Genomic DNA, 22359 nt, shown 5'->3' with positions numbered 1-22359 from the left:
GTTTTAACAGCAAATTTTCCCTTCTGTTATGGTGCTTCTCTCTGTTAATAATGTGAAAACATGCTGCCAGTTTCAACTCTCGGGAGCAGCATCAGAAAGGCAATTGCTGGTGATGGCGATGGACATGGCTTGTTATCAGGCTCGCGAGCTCAGGCTGCTCAGTGTGGGTGCCATCTTGGCCCATTGGGCTCTGTACCAGCTCAGCATGGGCTCTGGGTGAGAGCTAGGCCTGGCATACCTTGGACTCATCCTCTACAGCCCAGCCATGTGGGTCATTCAGGCGTCCACCATGCTGCTTTGGCTATGCCTTTTTGGCAATCATCTGAGTGGTTCTTTTGCCTGTGGACAGTGTGGCAGCTGCACCAAGGTTTACCGTGCGGTGCTGGGTGTTGCAGGGGAAGCTGGCAGTTTCCAGTGTGGACCTCTTTCAGTTCCTGCACTATACACAGCTGAAAATCACCAGATGCTTGCTAGGCAGCAAATGGTTGTTGCAGTAAACTAATCTCTCAATTGTGTGTCCTTGTCTTTACAAGAGTAAAAGGAAACAATAAAATCCTGCAAAGGGAGGCTGTGCAAAATGCTGAAGTGGAACCCACTGCAAAAGGCACAAACTGCTACCAGCCATTTTGTTAGAGTGTCCTTTCCTCTGTTCATCTACAACATTATTTTTTAGCTTGAGGAAGGGAAAGCAAGGCTGTTAGGATTTGCAGAGCAGTGGCAGGGTCTGTGCTATCGCCAAGTGCCACCTCGCTGTGTGTTCAAAGGGCCCTTGCCAGCCAGCTGCTGCAAAGGGAGCACGGGGGCAGAAGCACTCTGGCTGCTTTGCTCCTGCTCCCATGCTCATTTTAAATGTTTTTTAAGTCATAGTTGTAACTCACCAATAGTTTACTTTCATAAATGTTTTTTTTAAAGCATTGCTGAAGCTACAGAAAGTGGATATGGCCTTCCAGAGCTTAAAAATTGCTTCCTGATTCTTCTTGAATTTTTTTGGCTTAGAAAGCTGAAATACCTCTAATGGAAGTACATGCAAGCACATGCCCTAATGAGAAACACTTTGCCTCGTGTGCAGCTCTGTCTCTTTGAGACATTTCACCCACACATTCAGGTTGTGGTTTGACTCTCAGAACCACTGGTTTTGATCATATTCCACAATTTATTTGTTGAAGCTTGTGTTGCTTAAGGCAGTTCCTCTCTGATTTGCCCATTTAGTGGTCAGTGTTTGATGGTCTGTTTGCAGTGTTTTGAGAGTCCAGTGTTTGCAAAAACAGTCAGGAGAAAAAATGGAAAGAAAATACATTTATTTCTTATAGATGGTGCAAAGTATGCCTTTGACAGGGAGAAGGCTGAGGCATCTGGCATGATAATGAAGGGATTAAAATGTCTCTTTCCTAAATAAGTTTTTTCAATGTTCTTCTATTTGTTGAGTTGCTAGCTGCTAACACCAGTCTTAACTCATTTTCAGGATTATTTATAAATGCAATTAGTGCCCAGAAGCTCCCATTATGTCTTGTACATTACTCTATCTGGAGTCCTGTAATGGTTTAAAGTGGATTACATTAAGATCAAGTAAGAGAAAGCGATGTGGTACTGCTAATTTATTTGGGAAATGCTGTATGTTAGTGGCTTCAATTGCATAACGGTAAAAAATATCATTACCACAGCAAGTTTTTTTGCGTTTCACTATTTGCCCAAACTCCAAAGTTCTAGAAATATTTGATGATGTGTTCTGCCTGTCACAGAATTAATTTCTGGCATTCTCTGATGAGATTATCATTCTTCTACGTTCTTCTGTATCGTGGAGAGTGTGTTTTCCCACCTCGCTAAGCATACATGCCAGTCAGAATTTACATATCATTTGACCTCAGCCTACTCTGTAGGAATGTATTTCTTTCTGTAGTGGATGTGCCGTGCCTGTTGACAACTGGCGATAAAATACCAAAAAGCAAGTTCAATGAAAGCAAGGTTCTACGTACCCTGTAGTCCACCCATCCAGTCCATATCTCTCCAGCATCTCCCATAATCAATCCATCCCACATCCACATCAGAAAACCCTTCCAATGCACTGCAGAAATCTCTTGAATTGCTTGTGCCCTACCATGTTGCTCTTCCAGCAGATCCTGGAGTGGTGACAGCCCCCAGTGTGAACCGTGGCCTGTGATCATGAGCTTCCTTCCAATTGTTCAAATTCTTCTTCTACTTGCTTGGCAGTATGTAGCAGAAGCTCACCACGACATCCCCCTCCAGTGCTGACCCATAAGTCCTCAGAGTTGGTAGTAGAGACACTTGTTGTTGGGAATACTGTTACGGGCTTTGAAAAGTTATCTGACCCATGTCCTCACCCACCAGTGAGCCCCTAGGGAGCTGCCCATGACATGCCCAGCCGTGCGGCACACAGCTTCCTGGCTTCTGCAAACCCTAAATCTAATGTGCTGTCTGTGATATTGCTGTTAGCATAAAAATAACTGGTGCCACTTGTGGCATGCCCAGCTGCTCAAAGGGCAGTAATCAGGAAATCTCTTCCAGCAACATGGTGCAGTGAAAGGAGCCAACTGTTCGTGAGGGGTTTGTGTTTTTCTGGAATCACTAATAGCTCTTGTATTTCTCAATGTTTTCCCACAGTCAGCCACCTGCCTCACCCAGCACGCAAGAAGCAATCCAGGGCATGCTATCAATGGCAAACCTCCAGTCATCAGAGTCCTGCCTCCAGACATCATGGGGTACCAATCAGGCGAAGAATAACTCCATCTCCACACAAAACTCTAAAAAAACAGGTGGCAGCAGCAACAAAAATGCTGGCAAGCGGTTACTAAAGAAAAGCACAAAGAACAGTATTGACATTGAAGATTACGATGAAGATCAGGACCACTTAGATGCCTGTTTTAAAGATTCAGATTACGGTAAGTACAAACGAAGCAGTCTGAGTGAGTGTGTGCTGGGGTATGCATGTACGTATTTGTGCATGTTTGCAAATACCCCCCATGTTTCTCATTATATGCTTGCTCACTTTCTGTCACATTGAAATCAAATGGGTATTTTGGTATGGAGGAGTGCAAGAGGTCTACACAGCAAAATTAAGCAAACGCTGTATGATAGGTAGACTGACTACAGAGCCAGTGGTGATATGGCCATCCAGGTAGACTGTATTTGAGGCATTTCACAATCAGATCTTAAGAGGCATGGAAGTCCACTGAAACCGCAGCAGTCAGCCAAGAAACAGGAAACTGTCCCAGAAATGTGTGTCAGGTACTGGTACTTATGACAGAAATGTCCTTGTCTACACAATAGCAATAAAATATCTAGCTAAGATGAGTGAGAGGTTGAATTTGTACTTGGAAAAGGGATCCAATGGTATTTTGAGTGGTGGAAGAGAATGCAAGCATCTGAAGCAGAAATGGGCACAAAGCCAGTTTGCATCAGTTATATCAGTTCTGCCATAATAATCTGCAGGAGCGTTTTTGAATATAAGAAGTGTGGAAATAAAGAAAAGTAGTGATTTGAAGACTGATAGGGACTGAAAAGCCTGAAGTCCCAAAGAGGTCAAGAAGTTGGTAGAGGTTTATGCTGTGCAACAGGAGAGTCTACATGTGTGTTTAAGTCTCCCCGGCAAGCATGGCCATCAGAAATCATCTGTTACGATTCGAAAAATGGAGTGTGTGTTTTCACATTATTAACAGAAATGCCAAGGCGAAATGGAAATGCTGTGACATGTTGCAGAAGAAGGCTGCCCAGCCATTTAGAGTACACTGCATGCGCTGGGATGCAGTGGTAGTGCTGGAAGCTGATTTCAGAAAGGGCAGCTCCATGAGGCTGTTGGACATGGGTGTGGCTTACAGACAGATGCCATGCATGAACAAGGCTCTGCTCTACTGAGGGGTGGATTTGCTCATTATGTGTCTGTGCTGCCAGTGAATTGAGAGTCTTTGTGGTGAGCAGGCTTGGTTTCCAGAGGCTCTGTTAGTGCCATGTCTGATCAGCATACTTCTAGTGTCAATGGCCAAATGCTACAGTAATGCCAAAATCAGTAGCAATGTAACAAATGGCAACTGGCAAAAAAATCAAATGCATGTGAAAAAAAAATACAGAAACTTTGTAGTAAAGGCTGGGACAAAATTTAGGTAAGTTGGTGTTTATCCCAGAGGTCCTTTGGTAGAATGGTTCACATTCATCTTTTGGATGCTCACATTATGTCTCATTTGTCTCTGCCTAACTGTGCGGGAGTCGTATGGGCCAGGAAGGTGTGGTGCTGAATGAAGTGGTTGGCAGATGTATCTTCAGTACCAGTCTTGCTTGCGATAAGGAAACCTGTTTATGCCTCTTCTGGCTGTGCTGCTGTTCCACAGACATGACTGATTTTTCCTGTCTGAGAAGTTTCACTGTGTATCCTAGAACCAGCTTGTCACAGTTTAATGACGGCAGCTCCCAAGTGTAGTGTGTGGATGAGAGCAGGAGAAAGTCCCCTGAGTGTTGCAGCTGTGTCACCATGCAGTGGTACCTCTGGGGGACCTTGCTATCCTAGCTGTGATGCCTCTAGTCACCACACCTGTACAGAGCAGGTGGGCCTCTATGCAGGGTAGAGCTGTTTCCTACACTGAAACTATTGCCTTTGTTTCCTACTGTAGTTTACCCTTCTCTTGAATCAGATGAAGATAATCCAGTATTCAAATCCCGATCAAAGAAAAGGAAAAGTTCAGATGATGCCCCTTACAGTCCAACGGGTAAGTCCATATGGTCTGTGCTGCCCAGAGTCAGGCTAAGTTGTGCAGGTCCCTAAAAAACCAGCCATTTTTCAAGGAGTGTGGAAATTGTAAGACCACAACTAGCAATTTCCTTATCATGTGAAGGATTAATCCTTTCCAGTGCAGTAGGAGGTGATATCATGCGCTGGGACTCATGCCGAGCAGTGTTAGCCTTTCTCCGTCAATCAGTTGGCAAGAAAAAGTCATTCCTGGGTGGGTTGTTCATTTCTTTTTCTTCACCCTCCCGGTGATGGAACAATTGGCAGCCACCTGAGCAGTAGTGTAACAGTGAAAGCCCAGACAGCTGAGTAGCCACGGCTTTTAGGTGTTGACTGTGTAAAGAGAAATGAGAGAGAGTGTGGGAATGGTCTCCTCCAGGTTCAGCCAAAGCTGGTGGTCTGGAAGGGTGTTTCTGTTGCAGCTCACCGGAGGCAGTGAGGCCAGGGGGTCCCTTAGACCCATTTGATGTGGCCCACTAACAGGGGAGTCCCCACGGCTTGCTGTATGTGTGACAAGCAGCCCATGTCTCATCCATTGTGGCACTGCATGTCAACTCGCAGCTGATGGGGCGGTGAACACTGTCCATTTGGAGATGATGCTGGAGTCGCTTATATCTGTAGTGTAGGCGGAAACCTCCCGTGGCTTTGGCTACAGGCAGTTGCAGCTGCCAGTGAAGTTGCTCAGCTGTGTTACATCTTTATTGGCAGCTTCTCAAGCCACTGTGACTGGAGGCTGTTGGCACCTCCTGCCTTCACACACATCCTGGGGAAGGAAGGGCAGAGGCTGCGGCACCCCTGGCCCTCCCTGCTCAGGAGGGCAGAGCCTGGCTGCCCTGTATGTGGTTATGCTGCTCACACGGGCACATTCTGCGTGTCTCATCTGCATCTGCTTTCCTTGTAGCACGAGTTGGCCCCTCGGTGCCTCGACAAGACAGACCAGTGCGAGAGGGCACGAGAGTTGCCTCCATTGAAACTGGACTCGCCGCTGCTGCTGCGAAGTTGTCACAGCAGGTGAGGTTGCTTGAGAAGTAGTAGCTGTCAGGAAATGAAAGCCCTCTCCCCCAGCAGCAGAGTCATGCCCAAATAGCAGTGCAGTGCCAGTCCTCCTCAGTGTTTATTCATGCCAGTGACACAAGGCTCAGAAGTCTCAGGGGAAATAAACGGGATGAAAGTCCAATAGCGTCGCAACATATCCGACAATGCTGCAGCGCAGAGCAGGAGATGTGTCAGAAGTGTAAAGAAGTGTGAGCGAGCGAGCATAGCTACCAGGCTAAGACAGGAGGAGGCTGCCCGAAAGGAGTGTGCGTGAACCACATATTGATGTGTATTTGAGAGTCTGACTGGTGTGATTGCCTTGTCCATGGAAATTGGCTGCTGGGAAGCATAAGGATTTACTTCCAAAGGTTTGGTGAACCGTGGGTAACTATGGGTCAGTTTAGCAAAGATATTGAGGCGCTTTGGGTGTTGATAAGTGTCCAGTCTCTGAAGAGGTCAGATAGATGCTAAGTGCCTAACGCCCCACAAATGTGACACTGAGGTGTGAAGGTGACAAGGTCTGCTGGAGCAAGGTTGGCGAGACACCTTGGCAAGTTGCTGGAGATGCAGGTTTTGGTGGCATTGGGCTTCTGTGATGCGTACGGTTGAGTAGAAGAGCTCTAGAATGGTGGCAGGGTTTCATCAAGAAGCGAACTGAAGGCAGGCAAGGGAAACAGGATGGTGACAGTTCTCATGGTATGTATGTGTAAGTGCAGTTACAGGTCAAGAGATAATGTCTGTCCTAGCAGGAAGCAGAGTCTGTGAATCAGTGGAATGTTTAATATCCTCCATGCTATTGTGAAAGTGTATGAAGATACCTGAAGATAGGAGGTGACAGTTTTTGTGGAACATCGAAAGGTTTGTTCATGCAAAACCACGCTGGTCTCCCAAGGCAGGGTCATTTTGGTCCTGGCTGGCTCCCACTCGCCGCAGTTTACGCAGAGTTAACAAACAAGGAGGCTCTGCACAAAGCACCTACATAGATGCAAGAAAGGCAAGCGTGTGCATGCAGCAGAGCGAGCTGTGAGCGAGATGGTATCGGAACAGACCCTGAGCAGTTTGTACATGGCAAACTTCATGGGTTTTCATTGTATCAGGACCCTAAGCAACGCCGCTGGCCCTTGCCGTAGCTAAAGGTCTTCTGGGGATTAATCTGAGCTTCATGTTTGTCATTTTAAAGGAGGAACAAAAAGGCAAGAAGAAAAAAAATACCAAAAAGAAGCTGTCAACCAACAACGCGAACAAACCGGCTCAGGAAGGCAGCTCGCCAGAGCCGAAGCTGGAGTCACATGCCAGCAGCCTCACAGATCACGAGTACACCGCAGGGGCCAGCACCTTTGGGGTCGCCCAGCCTAACAGGGGATCGCAGCCGATGGCACCTGGTGTTTTCCTCACACAGAGGAGACCCTCATCATCCTCGCAGAACAATGCCTCTGCCAAAGGTACCAGGATACGTCTGGGGTTATGGTGTAGGAATGGGGAAGGGTGAATTGGTCATGTAATCCATGCCTTTTGCAGGGACCTCACATGATGTGTCTGTCATGGGTGTGTAGAAGTGCTTCAGGAGGTCAGGTGTGGTCAGAGATAGGGCCCATGGCCTTGGCTGTCCTGGCACTGTGGGCCCAAATATGCGTTTTGCTGCTGGGCTGTTTGTTGCAGGGTGTGAGGCATCCCATGCTAGAAAGTGCTCCTGAGCATGCCCCGAGGCTCCTGAGGAACACCTGCAGTGGTCACGTCACGATCCAGCCTGTCTGGTGAAGCCTTCTGCAGGGGAAGATGCATCTATGAAGGCTGTTCTGCCCAGGGCTAGGTCAGGCACCACTGTGGTTGGCTGGTGTTTGTACACTGGTACGTGTGCTGACACGTCCATGAGGACATCCTACCCAGCGGGTGTAGAGCAGTGCAAATCTGCAAACCTGTCTTGAGAGTTGCCACAAGGGAGCAGAGGAATATCAAACCTTGGGAGTAACACAGCTACACAACCAAAGCCAAGAGAGAGGAAGAGGTCGCTTATCTGCTGTAGGGAAAGCGTTACAAAGCTGAGGCTGTCTTGGAATCTGGGCTAGGACCTCCTATTCTCTGCTTGAACTTTTCTAAGAAAGCGTGACAGAGGCAGGTGCGTGGGACAGGCACCGTGTAGTGTGAAGATTAAGTGTGCAATCCCACTGGGAGAGGCCCTGATGTAAAAAGTCAGGCAATGTGGCAGATGTTCCCTGCATTCCCGTATATTTGAGTGGAGCAAATTAGAGGTAGTGCACGGTGTCCTGCCGAAGAGTAAAACATGAGAGCAGCTTGAATGGGCCATACAGAAGGACATGCATAGCCTGTGGTAGGTGCTAGGGTACTGCCAGGAGCTGGTAATACCTGTGGCTGTCTGCAGAACTGGAGTGGAATGAACGTATTTGCCTGGAATTGTGTCTTTGTGGTGAAATGGTGGCATTAGTGAAACAGGTCCAAGCCAGTGGAAGATGTGATGGGAAGAGGAGTGCTGAATGGAGCCGAACCTCAGTCTGGCCAGTGGGCTGGGTGACCCAGTCAGGGCATTGTGAAGGGAGCCTGACCAGGCACATGGATCACACATTGCCCGTTGTGTAGCTCAGTCCTCAAAGGAGGGAAGGAGCCGTGTGCCAAGAAAGCAAGTGGCTGACCTCACAGGGAGCAGAGCACTTTCAGGGCCTCCTGTGCAGGGTCTTGGGACAGCTGGGGGCACCAAGGGGACTTCAAGGCATCTCTCTGCATGGAGCACAGGAGATTCCTGAGCCTGGGGACTGCCAGATTAGGCATCACTGGGAATGAAGGGACTGTGGAAGGAGATGGTGGGATGAAGCAGAATTAGGGAGCTCTAGGACCTCCTCAGGGAAGGTCTCTCAGTCTTAAAGAGTGAGGCAAAAGGATGAGAAATGAGGAAACTTCCCATGGAAAGTGTCATCCACACTGTCATGGTCTTTAAGGCTGGGGCACTTAATGCAGATGGGAAAAGTAGAGAGGAGCTGAGTCTCTGCAGGTATCACACTAGAATGCATCAATGGCGGCATGATGGGAAGAGAAAAGGCTGCGTGGGTTTGTGTTGTGCCTGGCAGTCCCAGGTGCCTTGGCGACCAGGGGAGTTTCTGGCCATAAGGCAGTAGCTGGCAAGCGGTGGGGCAGCGAGCAGCTGTGGTAGCTGCACCAGTCCCTGCGGAGCAGTACACAGGGAGCACAGACCTCACTGAACTGCACAGCTCATCAGTATGGGGACAGGGAACATTGTTCACTTTGGGTGTGTTGTAGTGCCTTGGTGCTAGCCTGAATCTGTAGGAAGGAAGGGGTGTGTGTCTGTGTCTGTGTCTGTGTCTGTGTCTGTGTGTGTGTGTGTGCGCGCGCGCACGTCTTTTCAGTGTCCTGGCAAGGCTGGATGCAGGTGGTCTCTCTAGTGCTAGCGGAAGAGATGGCAAGAAATGTGGAGCTGTGATAGTACGTGGATTGGTCTCCATGCGGTGGGCAAGGGACCAGGTGTCCTCAGGGCAGTGCTTGGCCCAGGACTCATGGTGGCGTGTGAGCTCAGCATCCCTGTGCTGCAGGTTTCCCTTGGAGGATGGCAAAGAGGTGCCCAGAGATCCCTTGAGAGTGTGTGGGTGCGTGGTGAAAGCAGGCACTACAACAGCCTGCTGGGTGCGAGGAGCTGTGGGGTGCCTGTGCAGGCTCTCCCATGAGGCACTGAGGAATGGGATAGTGCTGGCATGGCTGGGTTCGACCTGTCACCCTGTGGGCAAATAGGTCACCCATGAGTGGCAAGCCAGGCCGGGTGAGCGCACAGGGCAGCAGGGCTGGCACTATGGAAGCAGGAGGAGCCCCAGCAGAGAAGGGATGAGATGAGCCTGCACCCTGAGCGGGGTGTGCTCAAAGGGACGTGTCCTTGGGTGCAGGTAAGCAGCGTGCCCCAGCCGCGGTCGCGCTGGGTCGGCAGAGGCCGTGTGCCCCGCCGAGCCCTCTCTGACGGCTTGAGGGGCGGTGGTGGCCGTGGAGGTGCTGGGCAGGGGGCTGGGCTGGCTGCGGGGCAGCCTGGAGGGGCTCCGGAGGAAGGAGGCGCCGGTGTGGGGCCGGAGGGGTTGTTTCTGTGGGGTGGTGTGGGACGGGAGCGGGCCCTCACCCCGCTCCCCCGCTCTCCTTCCAGGAAAGCGCACGAAGAAGGGGATGGCCACGGCCAAGCAGCGGCTCGGCAAGATCCTGAAGATCCACCGGAACGGGAAGCTGCTGCTCTAGCGGCGGGGTGGGCGGGCAGCCCGGCGGTGCCGCGCTCGGGGACGCTGCCGCTTGACTCTTCGCCACCACGACAATAATCCCTTTAACTTTCAGCGGTCGGAGTGTACAGAATCCTGCTATAAATATTTTTTAATATAGATGTCCTTTCTCAGAGTGCTGAGAGTGACTAGCCGCAAAAAGTTAATACTAATCCCGGCCGCGGAGGAGCGTGCCGGTGCCCTCGGCCCGGCCCCGGCCCGGCCCTCGGGGAAAGCAGCCGGCGCAGCAGCAGCGAGGCGGGCAGCCGCCGCGCCACGCCGCGCCTCTTCCCGCCCGGCGAGCGGGCAGGGGGTGGCCCGGGTGGGGCGGTGCTGCCGGGCGGAGCCGGCCGGGGCCACGGGGCCGGGTCGGGCCGGGCCGGGGCCGTCGGGGCGCGGAGGGGGCCGTTGGGCTGTGAGGCGTTGGGCGCGTTTCTCAGGCAACCCCCTGTCGCCCTGTGTAGCTGCGTTTCCCGAGGCATCCTTTTCCTAGAATGTAGCTTGTACATAGCTTTTGGAATAACCACCACCGGTTTTTTATAAGGGGAAAGTCTCTCCGGGGCGCCGCCCGCTGGTACCAGCTCTTTGCGTAACTTCTTGTACGAGGAGGGAGACAGTTATTTTACTAGCACCTTGTGGAGTGTTTCCGTGTTTTGTGACGATGTAATTTATTAATGTTTGTAGCTTTTTATATTTGTACATTTCTTATGGGCTTTGTTTATATACACACATTACCGGGGCGTGGCGCCCGCGGGGAACCAGAGCCACCCGCGGCCATGGGCGAGGGCTGTGAGGGCCGCGCTGGCCTGGGCGTCGCGCCGGCTTTTTTTATTATGATTATTATTATTAGTATTATTATTTTTTCGCGACATGTACATTTCTAACAAAGTTTATCGTGGCTATCTATGACGGTGTTTTATTTACCGATTCATATCAAATGCTCTTGTATCGAGTTCACGAAATCTAAGTAAACCTAGAGCAAAGTTTAAAAAAAGACAAAAAGAAAAAAAAAGAAAGCAAAGTAAACTATTTCAGGTTTTGTACACAACTGCCTGGGCCTGGCCTTTTTGTGCGGTGGGCGAGGGGCAGTGCGTGGGCTCAGGGGGGAGCAGGGGCAGCTGCGGGGTCCCTGCAGGCATTGGGGCGGGAGGAGCGGGCAGAGGCCTGCAGCGGGCAGAGGAGGGCAGGCAGCCTGGCGTGGCGCTCGGCCCTGTCCAGCCCCCTCCTCAGCAGGAGCAGGCAGGTGGGGGGCTCCGCTGCCCCTTTACAAGCATACCACAGGGTGCTCAGCCAGTGCCCCATCTGCTACCCAAAACCCTTACCAAGACCTCTGCTTGCTGCAGCACCACAAGAAGCCCTGGCTAATTTGGCATGGGCTTGAGTGTCCTGGTAAGATACCCCATGGTCCACCCAGACATGCCTGCCCACCACCCGGCACTGCTCTCATCATCCACCTCCCTTGGACAAGCAAACATACTCGTTTCCCTCTGCTTCCTTCCTCCATCTTGGAGGTCACCAGGTGCTACAGGCTTTCCCCTTCTTTTCACTCATTGAAACATCAGATATCTCACCGTTAAATTTGAGCCATTTCTCCAGATTGACCCTCCTGTCCCTGGGGCTGTTTTCCAAATACTCCTTGGTTATCACAGAGAGGCTGAATGTGGTCCCCATAGACATGTGCCACTGCTGTTGCTCCTGCCATTCTCTTTCCTAACACAAGGCCGTTCACATTGCCCGCACATAGGCTGCTACCTGGCACTTGGCCATGCAATGCTGGCAGTGACACGAGCAAACTGTGGCCTGTGCAGTTACCCATTACCCCGTCTGACAGCCCCAGCCAGCTCAAGGTTAGCATTGCAGAGTCCTCTGCCTAGAGGTAAGCATGATGTGGCCTCAAACCCCAATCATGTTGTATTTGGCTACTAGATGACAATGACATGATGGGATAATGCGGATCTTTTCACTGGCCACATCTCTTCAAACAGGTTGCCTTTTGATGAAGCTTCATTGTAAGTAATTCCTTAAGAAAGACAGGCAGCCAGGTGTGCAGTTGAGGGATGGCTTCCTTTTTGGGAGGCTTTGCCTCTGAAATGTCTACACCGTGTGTCTGTCCTGGGTCTCAGTGATGCACAGCAGGCAAACACAAAGGCCATGGGTGCGCAGGAGAGGTGGATGCCTGATACTACATGCAGCATGAGGCATTGCAAAACTGATCTGTTAGATGTCAGCTTTCAAGGCAGGCAGGCAGTGGTGACACGTGGTCAGTTGGTGAAGACTGTTTCCCAGGGGAAGGCTCTGAGAACCCATTTGGATTGAGGGATCTAAAGGAAGGCTGAGAAGTTATTTTCAACCAAGGGTAAGCTTTTGGCCGAAGACAGCATGGCAAGTATATACAGGCAGCAGGTATATATGGGGGCCCAGGGAATGTTCCTGTGGGGAACAGGGCTTCAGGCCCTGGGTGGACCTAGCAAAAGAGGCAGCAGTTTGGTCCTCTCTCACTGCCATCCAGCAGAGAACTTACTTAGTCAAATGTTGACCATTAGCTCCTTACAAAGTCACAGGCAAAACCAGTAGTGCTTTCGATAGATGGTGATTCCGACTACACGAGCTCCCAATCCCACCTAATTCCCACCTTTACTCAAGGGTTCCCTCCAAAAGCGGTGAAACCACTGCCAGCCGGGATGTGTCCTGCCTGCATCCCCACATCTTCCCACTCCTGCCTGTGTATTCCCAGTGAGCATCTTGCATTGGCTCACTGAACTGGTGAGAAGCTCACCTAGAGCCCAAATAAAATGTTTCATTTTCCTGTTGGAAGGGTGTTTTGGCTCCATCTCCAACACGTGCTAGAGCAGGTTGGTGCCCGCATGAACTCAGAGTGGATCAAGAGTACGATGTTTGCTGGCTGTAAACTCCTACCTCAGCTTGTCCCCTTGCATCAGTGCAGCAGCATGACCAGGTGCTTTAAGACCACGTGAGGGTGTGTGCTGCTAAGCAGGTGAACAGCAGTTTCTTTGGTACATGCTGCCTTCCCATTTATGCTGTGCAGCAGTGTTCCTGATGCTTTTATGTGTTAGCAATAAGGCTTTAAGGTCCATCAGGGATGGTCAGTGATCTGTTATGTATAGAGAATCTTATGTTAAAAGGCCAAAAGAATGTGCAAGTGACCTGAAACATGTGCCATGGGCCAGGTTTTGTGGCTGTGTTCTCTGAAGTCACACCCCGAAGCAGTCTAAGTGTGACGTTTCCTCATGGATATCGATAGAGCATTGATAGAGAAACTGCTGTGCCCACAGCTGCTGGGGGTTTGGCTCTTCCCACATTCCCGCCCAGCATCCCACGGTGCTCAGACTTCATGAGACAGACAAACCCCTCCAAGCATTCAACATCTGTAAACGCATGTTGACCTTGTTCCCCTTCACAAACAGACAGACGAGACATGCTGCCGCACTGCTTGCTTCAGTAGGCTATGTCAGTGCATCATCCTGCATATCTGCATCGCTCAGATTTCCCCTCCGGCCTCCGACTGACCCCGAATGCTGGAGAGTTTTTGGGGTTGGTCTTGCAGTATGTCCTCACAGAGACATTTTGGACTGGAGGAAGGTGTCTGATGGTAATAGCAGGCCTTCACCAGCTGGGGGAGTTCACAGTTCAGAAACAACCACAGCCTGTAAAATAGGACCTGTTGTAATAAAATGCCTAACACCTCCTAAGGCTTGGTGACCCGTACAGCCTTTGTTTACCAGGTTTATTCCAGTGCAGTTGAGGATGCCCTGTGACTCGTTCCAGTGTACAGCTACCAGCAGCCCGAGGAGGCCACTGCAAAGCTCTGCTTCAGTTTGTGCAGAACACACCCTCAGAAATAAGCAATGACAGACCGTAGTTGCTACAGTCCAAAGGAGACTGCACTGGCAAATTGGTACAGAGCTGCAGCTCTCATCCAGTGACAAAAGAGTTGCTGCTCCAGCTCCCCTTTGCAGTAGCCCAGGGCTGGCATGGGACAATGCAGTACAGAACCTGACTGTCCATGTCCCTGGGATTCAGCCGGGAGGATCCTAGCTTTCACAAAGTCCCCTTTGGATGCCTTTAGAAAGCATGGACAGGAGAGCCCAAGTGCTTCATCTTAATCAACAACTCGAGCTGGCCTCGTTTACAAGCACAGAGGCTTTTCCAGCAACATCGGCCCGGGGCTGTCCACAGGCAATGCAGCCCCTGTGCATTCCTGCTGCAGGATGCTGGTCGGCCTGGCCTGCCTCCTGGCAGCAGGATGGGCAACTTTAATTGTTGGACAATGTGGTTTCCATTACATGTAGCATGGCCATCAGAAGTTTGAACAGTGTCTTTACACTTTCCAAAGCATTTCTTACCCTTCCTTATCCGTAGCCAGTAGTAAGGTTTGAGGCTAGTGCTGCAAACATGTTTCACATGCTGCTTCTTGGATAATTCCATGATGGCATTTCAGAAAGGACTGCCTTGCTGGCCTCTTGGGTTGCCAGGGGCTTCTCGCCATTCTCCTGGTTTATCTTGGCTTTTTCAGTCTCTTCCCTAGGAAGAACGTGCAGTGGCTCATTATAAATCATTCTTCAGTCTGTGATTCCGTCCAGTCATTTCAAATCTCTTGCCTATTTCCTGAATTGTTATTGCTTCCTTTGCCTCCACAGATTTTGCCCTTCCTCCGTGCCCCCAAGTAGTCGGTGTCTTTCAGTCATATGCTTATGCACCAGATGATGAGGTGTGTAGCTCAATCCTGGCATTCACTACGCATGGTTGGTAGAAGTGTAATAGCGTCTTTGTCTCTACAGATGGGCTGCTGACCCTGTGCAGTTAACACCATTTCCAGGCAACTCCTCCACCCCTTCTTGGAAGAACTCCAGAAGGCTCTGCATTTGACAAGTTCTTATCCCACACAAATGTAATACAAAAAACTAGAGCATAGATAGGAAAATGGGGGGCCAGCCCAACTTACCCTCTGGCTGGCTCGGTGCTTTCCGTCAACACAGCAGCCTCATGCTGACAACAGAGACAAAGGATGCCTGGCACAGGTCTGATCTCTCCCCAGCTCCTCAGCAGGGCTCTCCAGCAGGCCTCCGAGCAAGCACGAGTGAAAGCTGTTTGGATACCAGTGAGACAAAAAGTCACTTTTTTTTTTTTGTTACAATATCTCACACTGAAAATACAGCCTGTACAACTGCAGTCAACATGCAATACCTCTAGCAGCCCCCGGACTGTCCTAGTCCCCTCTGCCTTGCTGCTGTGCTTGGCGAATGCTGCTCCAAACCTCCACTCCAAGATCAGCTGTGCGGAGATCCTGCTGCCTTCCACTTGTCCAGCTCCACATGCAGCATGGGTACACTTTACATTCCCCATAGGCATTTGAAGAGGCCACAGGGTGTAACACGTTTACTCCTGCTAAGTTGGCTGAGGGCACGTAACACCCTCGGGTATTCTCACTGTGCTTAATGGGTGCTGTACTGGGCACTTTTGCAGACTCAGGTGAAATACTTTTTAATTATTTTTTTTTGCCAATGTGGAGCTACCTGCAGGAGGGACAATAAGTGCACCTTACATTTTACTTTTACAGTGATTGGCAACTGGAAATTCATAAATCTACTGCTCAGTATAGAAAGAATGCCATTGCCAGGGAGGTAATTTCTGTACACGTTGAGAGAGGCTGTTGGCTGCTCCTGGTAAATGATTGCTAACAACATTTGGATTTCTACTGTTTCTGTCTTTAAACTGACAAGAATCATTCAAAAATGGACATTTGGCACAGCCCCACGTTAATCTCACACGCCCTACATTCATCTTTCATCTCTGATCAGGGCACACTGACTGCACTGCAGAGAGCACGTTTGTTACTTAAAACGGTGGCATGCTGCCATCTTGCACTACAAACGCCGTTCTTTCCATTAACGTCTGACATGGATTTGTCGTACCCACCCCGCAGAATTCACAGCATTTGTGTAAACAGTTTTGAAGTTGTTCTCTGTATGTCATGAGAGAAAGTCTGCTTCTCCTCTTCTCTTAAAAGTGTAATAATTATAATTTCCTTCTGTTTCCAGTCTGCTGGGAAGACCCACTTTGAGGCCCATTTTTAGGTCACTCTTCTGTCAAACTTCACATACTTCTTTCCCCCAGCTAAATGTATTTACTAAACATTTAGCTCCATGGCGCACTTCTCAGAGAAAGGCACATAACAGCCTATAGCTGCCAGGCAGGGCTCAACTCACTCCTTGGCTCGCCCCTTCGCACACTGGTAGGCGTTTTCAGACCCTGTGCAGACTACGAGTCTTTGCCTCACCTTCAACTCCATCAAATTATTAATTAGCAGTCACTTAAGTGACAAGGAGACACATCTTAAAAGGCTTTGTGTTTACACTGCTCCTTCATTTACTGTTTAAAAAGCTTTCTTTGGCAGCCCAAGGAAAACACGATGCACTCTTTCTTCCTGAGGTCACTGGGGCATCTTTGGTTCAGCTCCTCACGCCAGCCTGCACATGAGCCTCATGCCCATACTGTAAGGGTGTTCATCACTCATTTCTCACTGTTAGCTGGGGGAGGGCAGTGGGCACCACGGGTCAGACCTCTGCTGTGACCACAGCTCTTTTGCATACCTTGCTTTGTGGTCATGCAAAACCTGCTGTTACTTCACAAAGACTCTGCACTTGTGCCGCAGACCTCTGTAAGAACCACGCGAGTGTGCAGGGTCTGTTTTATGGTGATGGTTCAATCAAGAAGGTACTACAAAGTCTGGGTGTTGGTTTCTTCGATATAACCGGAGGACTTTTAGCACAAGGCCATTTGTGTATTCTCTCCCCACACGTCTTCATTCTTGGTCCACTTTACACTACAGGGACCATCTACCTCAGAGAGGATTTATGTTCCCTGCATTTGTGATGTGGAACAAATGGCCCTTTCTCAGAGCTGGATCCCTCTTTAATGTGGTGCTATTCACAGACCTACTGAGAAGTCCCTGACCCCCAAAATTCCTTTCCTTCCTTTCCTCTCTGCCCTTCCTCTTTCTTTTGCCGCACCATGATGTACCTCCAGCCCCAGCAGACCGATACCCCCCCTCATTTGCTGGCAGGCTGAACAAACAAGATGCTGTTTTGTAGGAACATCTTGATCAAAGCAGAAGGTGCAGCGCTACACAGGCCGTGAAGGTGAGACACTTCATGCAAGTAAGGTGCACCACTGTGGTAGACTGGGCAAATAATTCGAGCACAGCTCCTCACAGAAGGAGTCTCTACAGGGTTCGGGCTGTACCTTGATGAATGGACAATAAAAATTTAACTGGTTTCCCCTGAGACACCACAGGATTCTTTTTAACCTAGGTGTGCCAGCGGCCATAACACGCCAGGATAATGTCACCCAGGGGTGCATAAGCAGAATGCTTGAGAGGTCCTTAACACAGCAGTGAAAGAGGTAGTATATCAATGTCATGGGAGCCATTAGATGGATTAAGTGCTTCTCTCTCTCTGTGCACAGCCAGGGAGGGCTTTCTTCAAATTGCACCTGATAAGCTCATAGGTAAACCAGTCAACACATAGTGGCATAATTTTTCCTATTGTACCTCCAGTTTACAAGTCTGAGATCTGTAATTACTTTGCTCTCTTGAGCAAGCTGTATCCTGAGGAATTACAGCTGTATTAAGAGACCGCTGCCTAACAATAACCCATGGCATAGAGAATGAGAAGACGCTGGACAGAGCAGCTCAGCTTTGACATAGTACCATAGCCACCTGATGGCTCCAACCAACCTAGGCTTGCAGGGCCACCCTCTGTTGATCAGCTCTGGGGAGAACTTCCCTCCACAGCCGGTGCACGTCCTCTTGGCTGGCCTCAAGCAGGCTCCGGTGAGCGCCAGCCTGAGGGAAAGGGTGGGAGCATGCTGCTACACATTCTGGCTCTGACGGCGTGGGCTTGTCCCGGGCTGGCAGGCTGAAAGCTGGATGATGTTCCCAGGTTGGCCAGTGGCTTGCTGTGAAAGTTCAGAGGAATTGCTTCTGCCTGTTTTGCCAGTAAGTAGCCTTTCTTTTTCCCATTCCCTTGGACAGAGAACCCTAAGGATGAGGCCCATGATGAGTGACACAGTTTCATCCTTCAGCTACATCGGTGGTTATAATCTTGCTGGTAATGACTGATGTGATTCTGTTACTGCAGTGCCCAATGTGCCGTATGTGTGCAGCCCTACACCCATGTGTCACACAGCTCTTCACTGTGAAGGCTGGATGACCCACCAGCCTGCTTTATCTAGACTCCTTGCACTTGCCAGCAGCAGAAACTCTCCTCCACTGGCTATTTTTTTCACTTTCTTTGCTGAGCTCAGCAGTTCCAGCCACATAGCCACTTTATTTTATTGCTGTCATAAAATATATATTTGGTGGGTTGGTTTGGAAAACAAACACCTCCGCGGAATACAGAATATCAGATGCCCCAGTCCAGAGGAGGTAGAAAGGGAAGAAGGGGTGAATGTTTCCTAGCAGCATTTATGTATAAATTTATTGGAGCAGACTGTAAAATAGGACATAGAACAAGTTATACAATAAAAAAGTGAACTAATGCCATATGGTTTACGTGTCCCTTGCCCAAGGTTAAAGATTGTAACAGCTCCTTTCAACATACTTTCTTAATTCAAGCTCACCAGCCTGGTTACTTTGCCTCAAAATGTGCAAACCTTTAACTTCTCTCAAGGGATAACTTGAAACTCACTCTGAGAATGAAATATTAATTAAAGAATCTCACCGTGTGCCCCATCACTGTGTAGCCTCTAGGAAGCTGGAGGAAGCCAGACACGCTCCAGACCTAAAGTGCTCCCTTTGTGTGGGGCTTTTGTTCCCCACATTCCACCCGTTCTGCCCTGTCAGAGCTGATAACAGCTCCCCAGCCCACTGAAAGAAAACTGTCATAGCTAAGTGTACCTTGGCCGCTTACACAGAATATAAGCTATTAACGAGCTTGTTATCTTGAGCAGGTTTTACACAAATTGTTCCCTGTCCGGCATTAGGCATAAGCAGCGATGACAACTTTTCAACAGATGCTAGTGAGAAGAGAATAAAGATGCTGTGTCTTCAGACCATCTGCAGGGATTAAGCCTTCATTGCATTAGGTGACTTTTTTGCTCTTGAGACAAAGGAAACTTTTCTTTTTCTCTAGCTACACACCTCAGTTTTTCCAAGACACTGTTTCATTGCCAGACACTTTCATTGTAGCTTGTCTATCACAGAGCCATTTGAAAACCACTGTAAATTGACTTTTTGCCCCTCTAATATCCAGGCAGATTTAATCCATGATGCTCATTAATGCTTTTCTTTTTCATCTACAACGTTCTGCTTGATCCAGGGCTGTTTCAGGAAGGTTCTGGTTGCTCCTTAGGCCACCAGCTTCCAGCACTGGCGAAAGCCTGCACTAGCCACAAATGTCCAAAGAGAAAGTAACTCTGCTTTGTAATGTGTGACCTTAACAGTCAGAGCTTTTCATAAGCTTCTGAGCTATGTGCAATGGGAAAAAAACCCTGTAAATCACCAAGGACATTGTGATTCTCCATTTTCTGCACAATGTCACAAATATGATTTGAGGATCAGAAAGGAACATTTGCTATAGGAAAGAAGAAAAGATTAACGCTAGAGTTTGTTTGCCCAATGCTTAAAATTGAACAGGAAATTAAATACATCCAGGCAAAGCAATTAACTTCAATTAAGAAACTCTGCCATTTGTTTTCAGTATGTTTTAGCTGGGTACAGTAGCATATGAAGAGGAAAAAAACATCAGATGGGGCCTGTTTATATGGTGGTTTATCTCATGAAAATGACTCATTCCTCATGTCTGATGCTTCTCAAACCACCATGGCTTACTCACCCCCATTGCAGTTGTATTTCCATTGAGCTCCCAATTATCACTTTGCACTTTTATTCCTTCCAGAGCCTTGCTGAGTATTTTTTAGGTAGGACTAACAATGTAGTTAGCTGGATTCCTACAGTTCTCAACTGTTTAGATAGCACAGACCTGCAGGCAGTAGGATCCTGCGTTGCATGTGTTGTTACTGGCCAGAGCAGATGTCCCCTTTGTGTCATGCTGGAGGAACACTTGCCCTTCATACAGCAATGGCACACACAGCATGATGAGTTCTCCTTCTGACCAGTTTCTGTGCACTTTCCAAGTGTACTTCCAGTGTGAAAATGCCATGAAAGTGTCCTCTTGGTGCAGCCCAAGCGCCCTTCATATTCTAGAGCTGTCCTGGCTCTGCATTTAGTGCTCTCCTCTTGATAAAAGTGACGCTTCTCATCGCTCTTTAGGTGAAAAGGAGAGAAAGTACAAATACTGTACCTGCAGATTGTCAGAGCCCCAAACTGACTTTTCATAGGACATGATATGAGCACAAGTAATAAAATATGTCTGCTGGAGATGCTGTTGTGGCGAACATTTCTGATGATTGCTCGTGTGTCTGTGTGGTGTGGGTTGCCTTCTCACCAACTGTCTAAATTCATTGAAATGACAGAAGCTCCACTGTCAGACTCACCCTTCACATTCAAGCCAAGTGGGTGCTCCCCAAAGTACTCTCCAAACTCTCATCATTGTGAACTATTGACACCACATTGCCAGAGTCACAGTGCTGAGGCTTTCCATCAACCTCAGTGGGCTTTGGATCAAGGAAGCTGCCAGCCATTGGCTTCTTGCTCTCCAGAGTTCAGCTCAGTTGACCATGCATCTCCCCACAGAAGGGGGACAATCTGAGGAGTAATCCAGCTGGTACCACAGTGCTAATGCCAACTATAGCAACTCACACTGGCCTGATTCATCCTTGCGACAGAAAAGTTCTTCTTATTAGTTACAGGCCTTCCCACAATACCCAGACCTCTCTGGAGACCACCCACACGCATTGTAAGGGTCTGGTGCCATCACCCCTGGTGGCTAACTGTCTACCATGTATAAGGAGAGGGGAGAGATACAAAGCAAACACCTAAAAATCTCACATTGATAAATCTCACGTGTGCTGCCTGTTTTAATACATCATTTACAAGAAGTCCCCAAAAGTCTTTCCTACCCTTTCTATTATGAAGAGTCCAATATGTTCAGAACGTCAAAACAGACCTTTCAGAGGGAGGGACATAACTACCCCTGTGACAGTCACAGGAACGTTACTCCATGTACAGAAGGGAGCTTGCAAGAAAAAAAAAAAGGGGGGGGGGGGGGGCAAAGATTGCCTGGGAGAAGCAAACAAAAGGATATTCACAGAGTTGTCATTTGCAGAATGGGACCACAAGGTGAGAGGCTGGGTTGGTTATAGGGCAAGACTGTGTGTGTGAGGAAGGCCATGGGTTTTCAGGTCACCAAAGGTAAATTATCCGGTTACATATAGTGAAATTACTGGGAATGGAGGGTGTTGGCACACTTCAAGGTCTGATAAAGAGTTGGGTGCCTTCATCAGTTCTTCTGACAGGCCAGAGCTATTGAGCGATGAGCCCAGAGGATATCAGAGAGACAGGAGGAAGGATGGCATTTCTCCAGATAATTCTTCCATGTCTGAAAATATGGCCTGTTCCTCTGAGCATGTTCCTTATTGTGCAGAATATCAAGTCACCTATAATAAAAGCAAATGAGCAAGTAAACCAAAAGTCCTCGTTATTTTGGTGCTCAGAGTTAAAAAGAGCAGACTCTTTGTTTCTATAGATTTTGTGTTTGCTGTCAAAAGAAACAGTTTGCGTAGTGCTATTGATACTGTAGATCTGCACAGTGCTCGCTGCAAAACCTTCCACTAGTCTCTCAGCAATACATTAACGAACATTAACAACCAGATGACTGTTGACAAAGACCACAGTTAATCTCCCCCAACCCCTCTGCTTTGGCAAGGCTGGATAACCTGTAACTCACAAAACTATATGGCAAAACAGCTGTACCCTTCCTAGGCCATTTCTGACCTCCCTCGTCTATCATTTTTATTCAAGAGCAACACCAACTCAATCATTACGCAACAGGAGCCTCATGAAATATTTTCCTGAGTTTTAACAATCTTGGTTTGCTAAATGAGGAGCAGGGGGAGAAATAAATCTGTAAAACTTGGGCAGCAAGTGGTTTTTTGATTCATGCTTACCTTGCAGTAGACAAAAAGGCTGGTGAACTGTTAGCAAGGGCAACGTTAGCGTGCCTCTTTCTGTGTCTGCAAATGGATATCCTCGGGTTTTGGAGGACCGACTATGAGCCTAAGAGCATCTGCTTCCAATTGTTCTTGGCAGGGCTTTTTGTCCTGGTAAGGGCAGAGCGTGGCACTGCAATCGCTGCCATCAGAGCCGCTGCTGGAGGTGGACTGCCAGCCACATCACACCACCAACAACAC

At 48.9% G+C, this 22359-nt stretch overlaps 1 protein-coding gene across 3 annotated transcripts in view; it reads left to right on the top strand.

Moving 5' to 3' along the window:
• The window catches only part of PHF2 (PHD finger protein 2), an 87428-nt gene extending 76421 nt beyond the window's left edge, over window positions 1-11007 (top strand). Inside the window, exons 18-22 of one of the 3 annotated variants that reach the window (XM_082321989.1) lie at window positions 2620-2897; window positions 4620-4715; window positions 5637-5746; window positions 6951-7212; window positions 9924-11007. In XM_082321989.1, the coding sequence (XP_082178115.1) occupies window positions 2620-2897; window positions 4620-4715; window positions 5637-5746; window positions 6951-7212; window positions 9924-10012 (835 nt within the window). In that variant the 3' untranslated portion in view covers window positions 10013-11007. The remainder of the gene's footprint in view (window positions 1-2619; window positions 2898-4619; window positions 4716-5636; window positions 5747-6950; window positions 7213-9923) is intronic. The other 2 variants (XM_082321990.1, XM_082321991.1) reach the window with 2 other exon arrangements.
• The last annotated feature ends 11352 nt before the right edge of the window (window positions 11008-22359 follow it).

Source organism: Platalea leucorodia, assembly GCF_965183815.1.
Source record: "Platalea leucorodia genome assembly, chromosome: 9".
NCBI classification, from domain to species: domain Eukaryota; kingdom Metazoa; phylum Chordata; class Aves; order Pelecaniformes; family Threskiornithidae; genus Platalea; species Platalea leucorodia.
The sequence above is the reverse complement of the archived record's forward strand: the minus strand, read 5'-3'. Positions and strand labels throughout refer to the sequence as shown.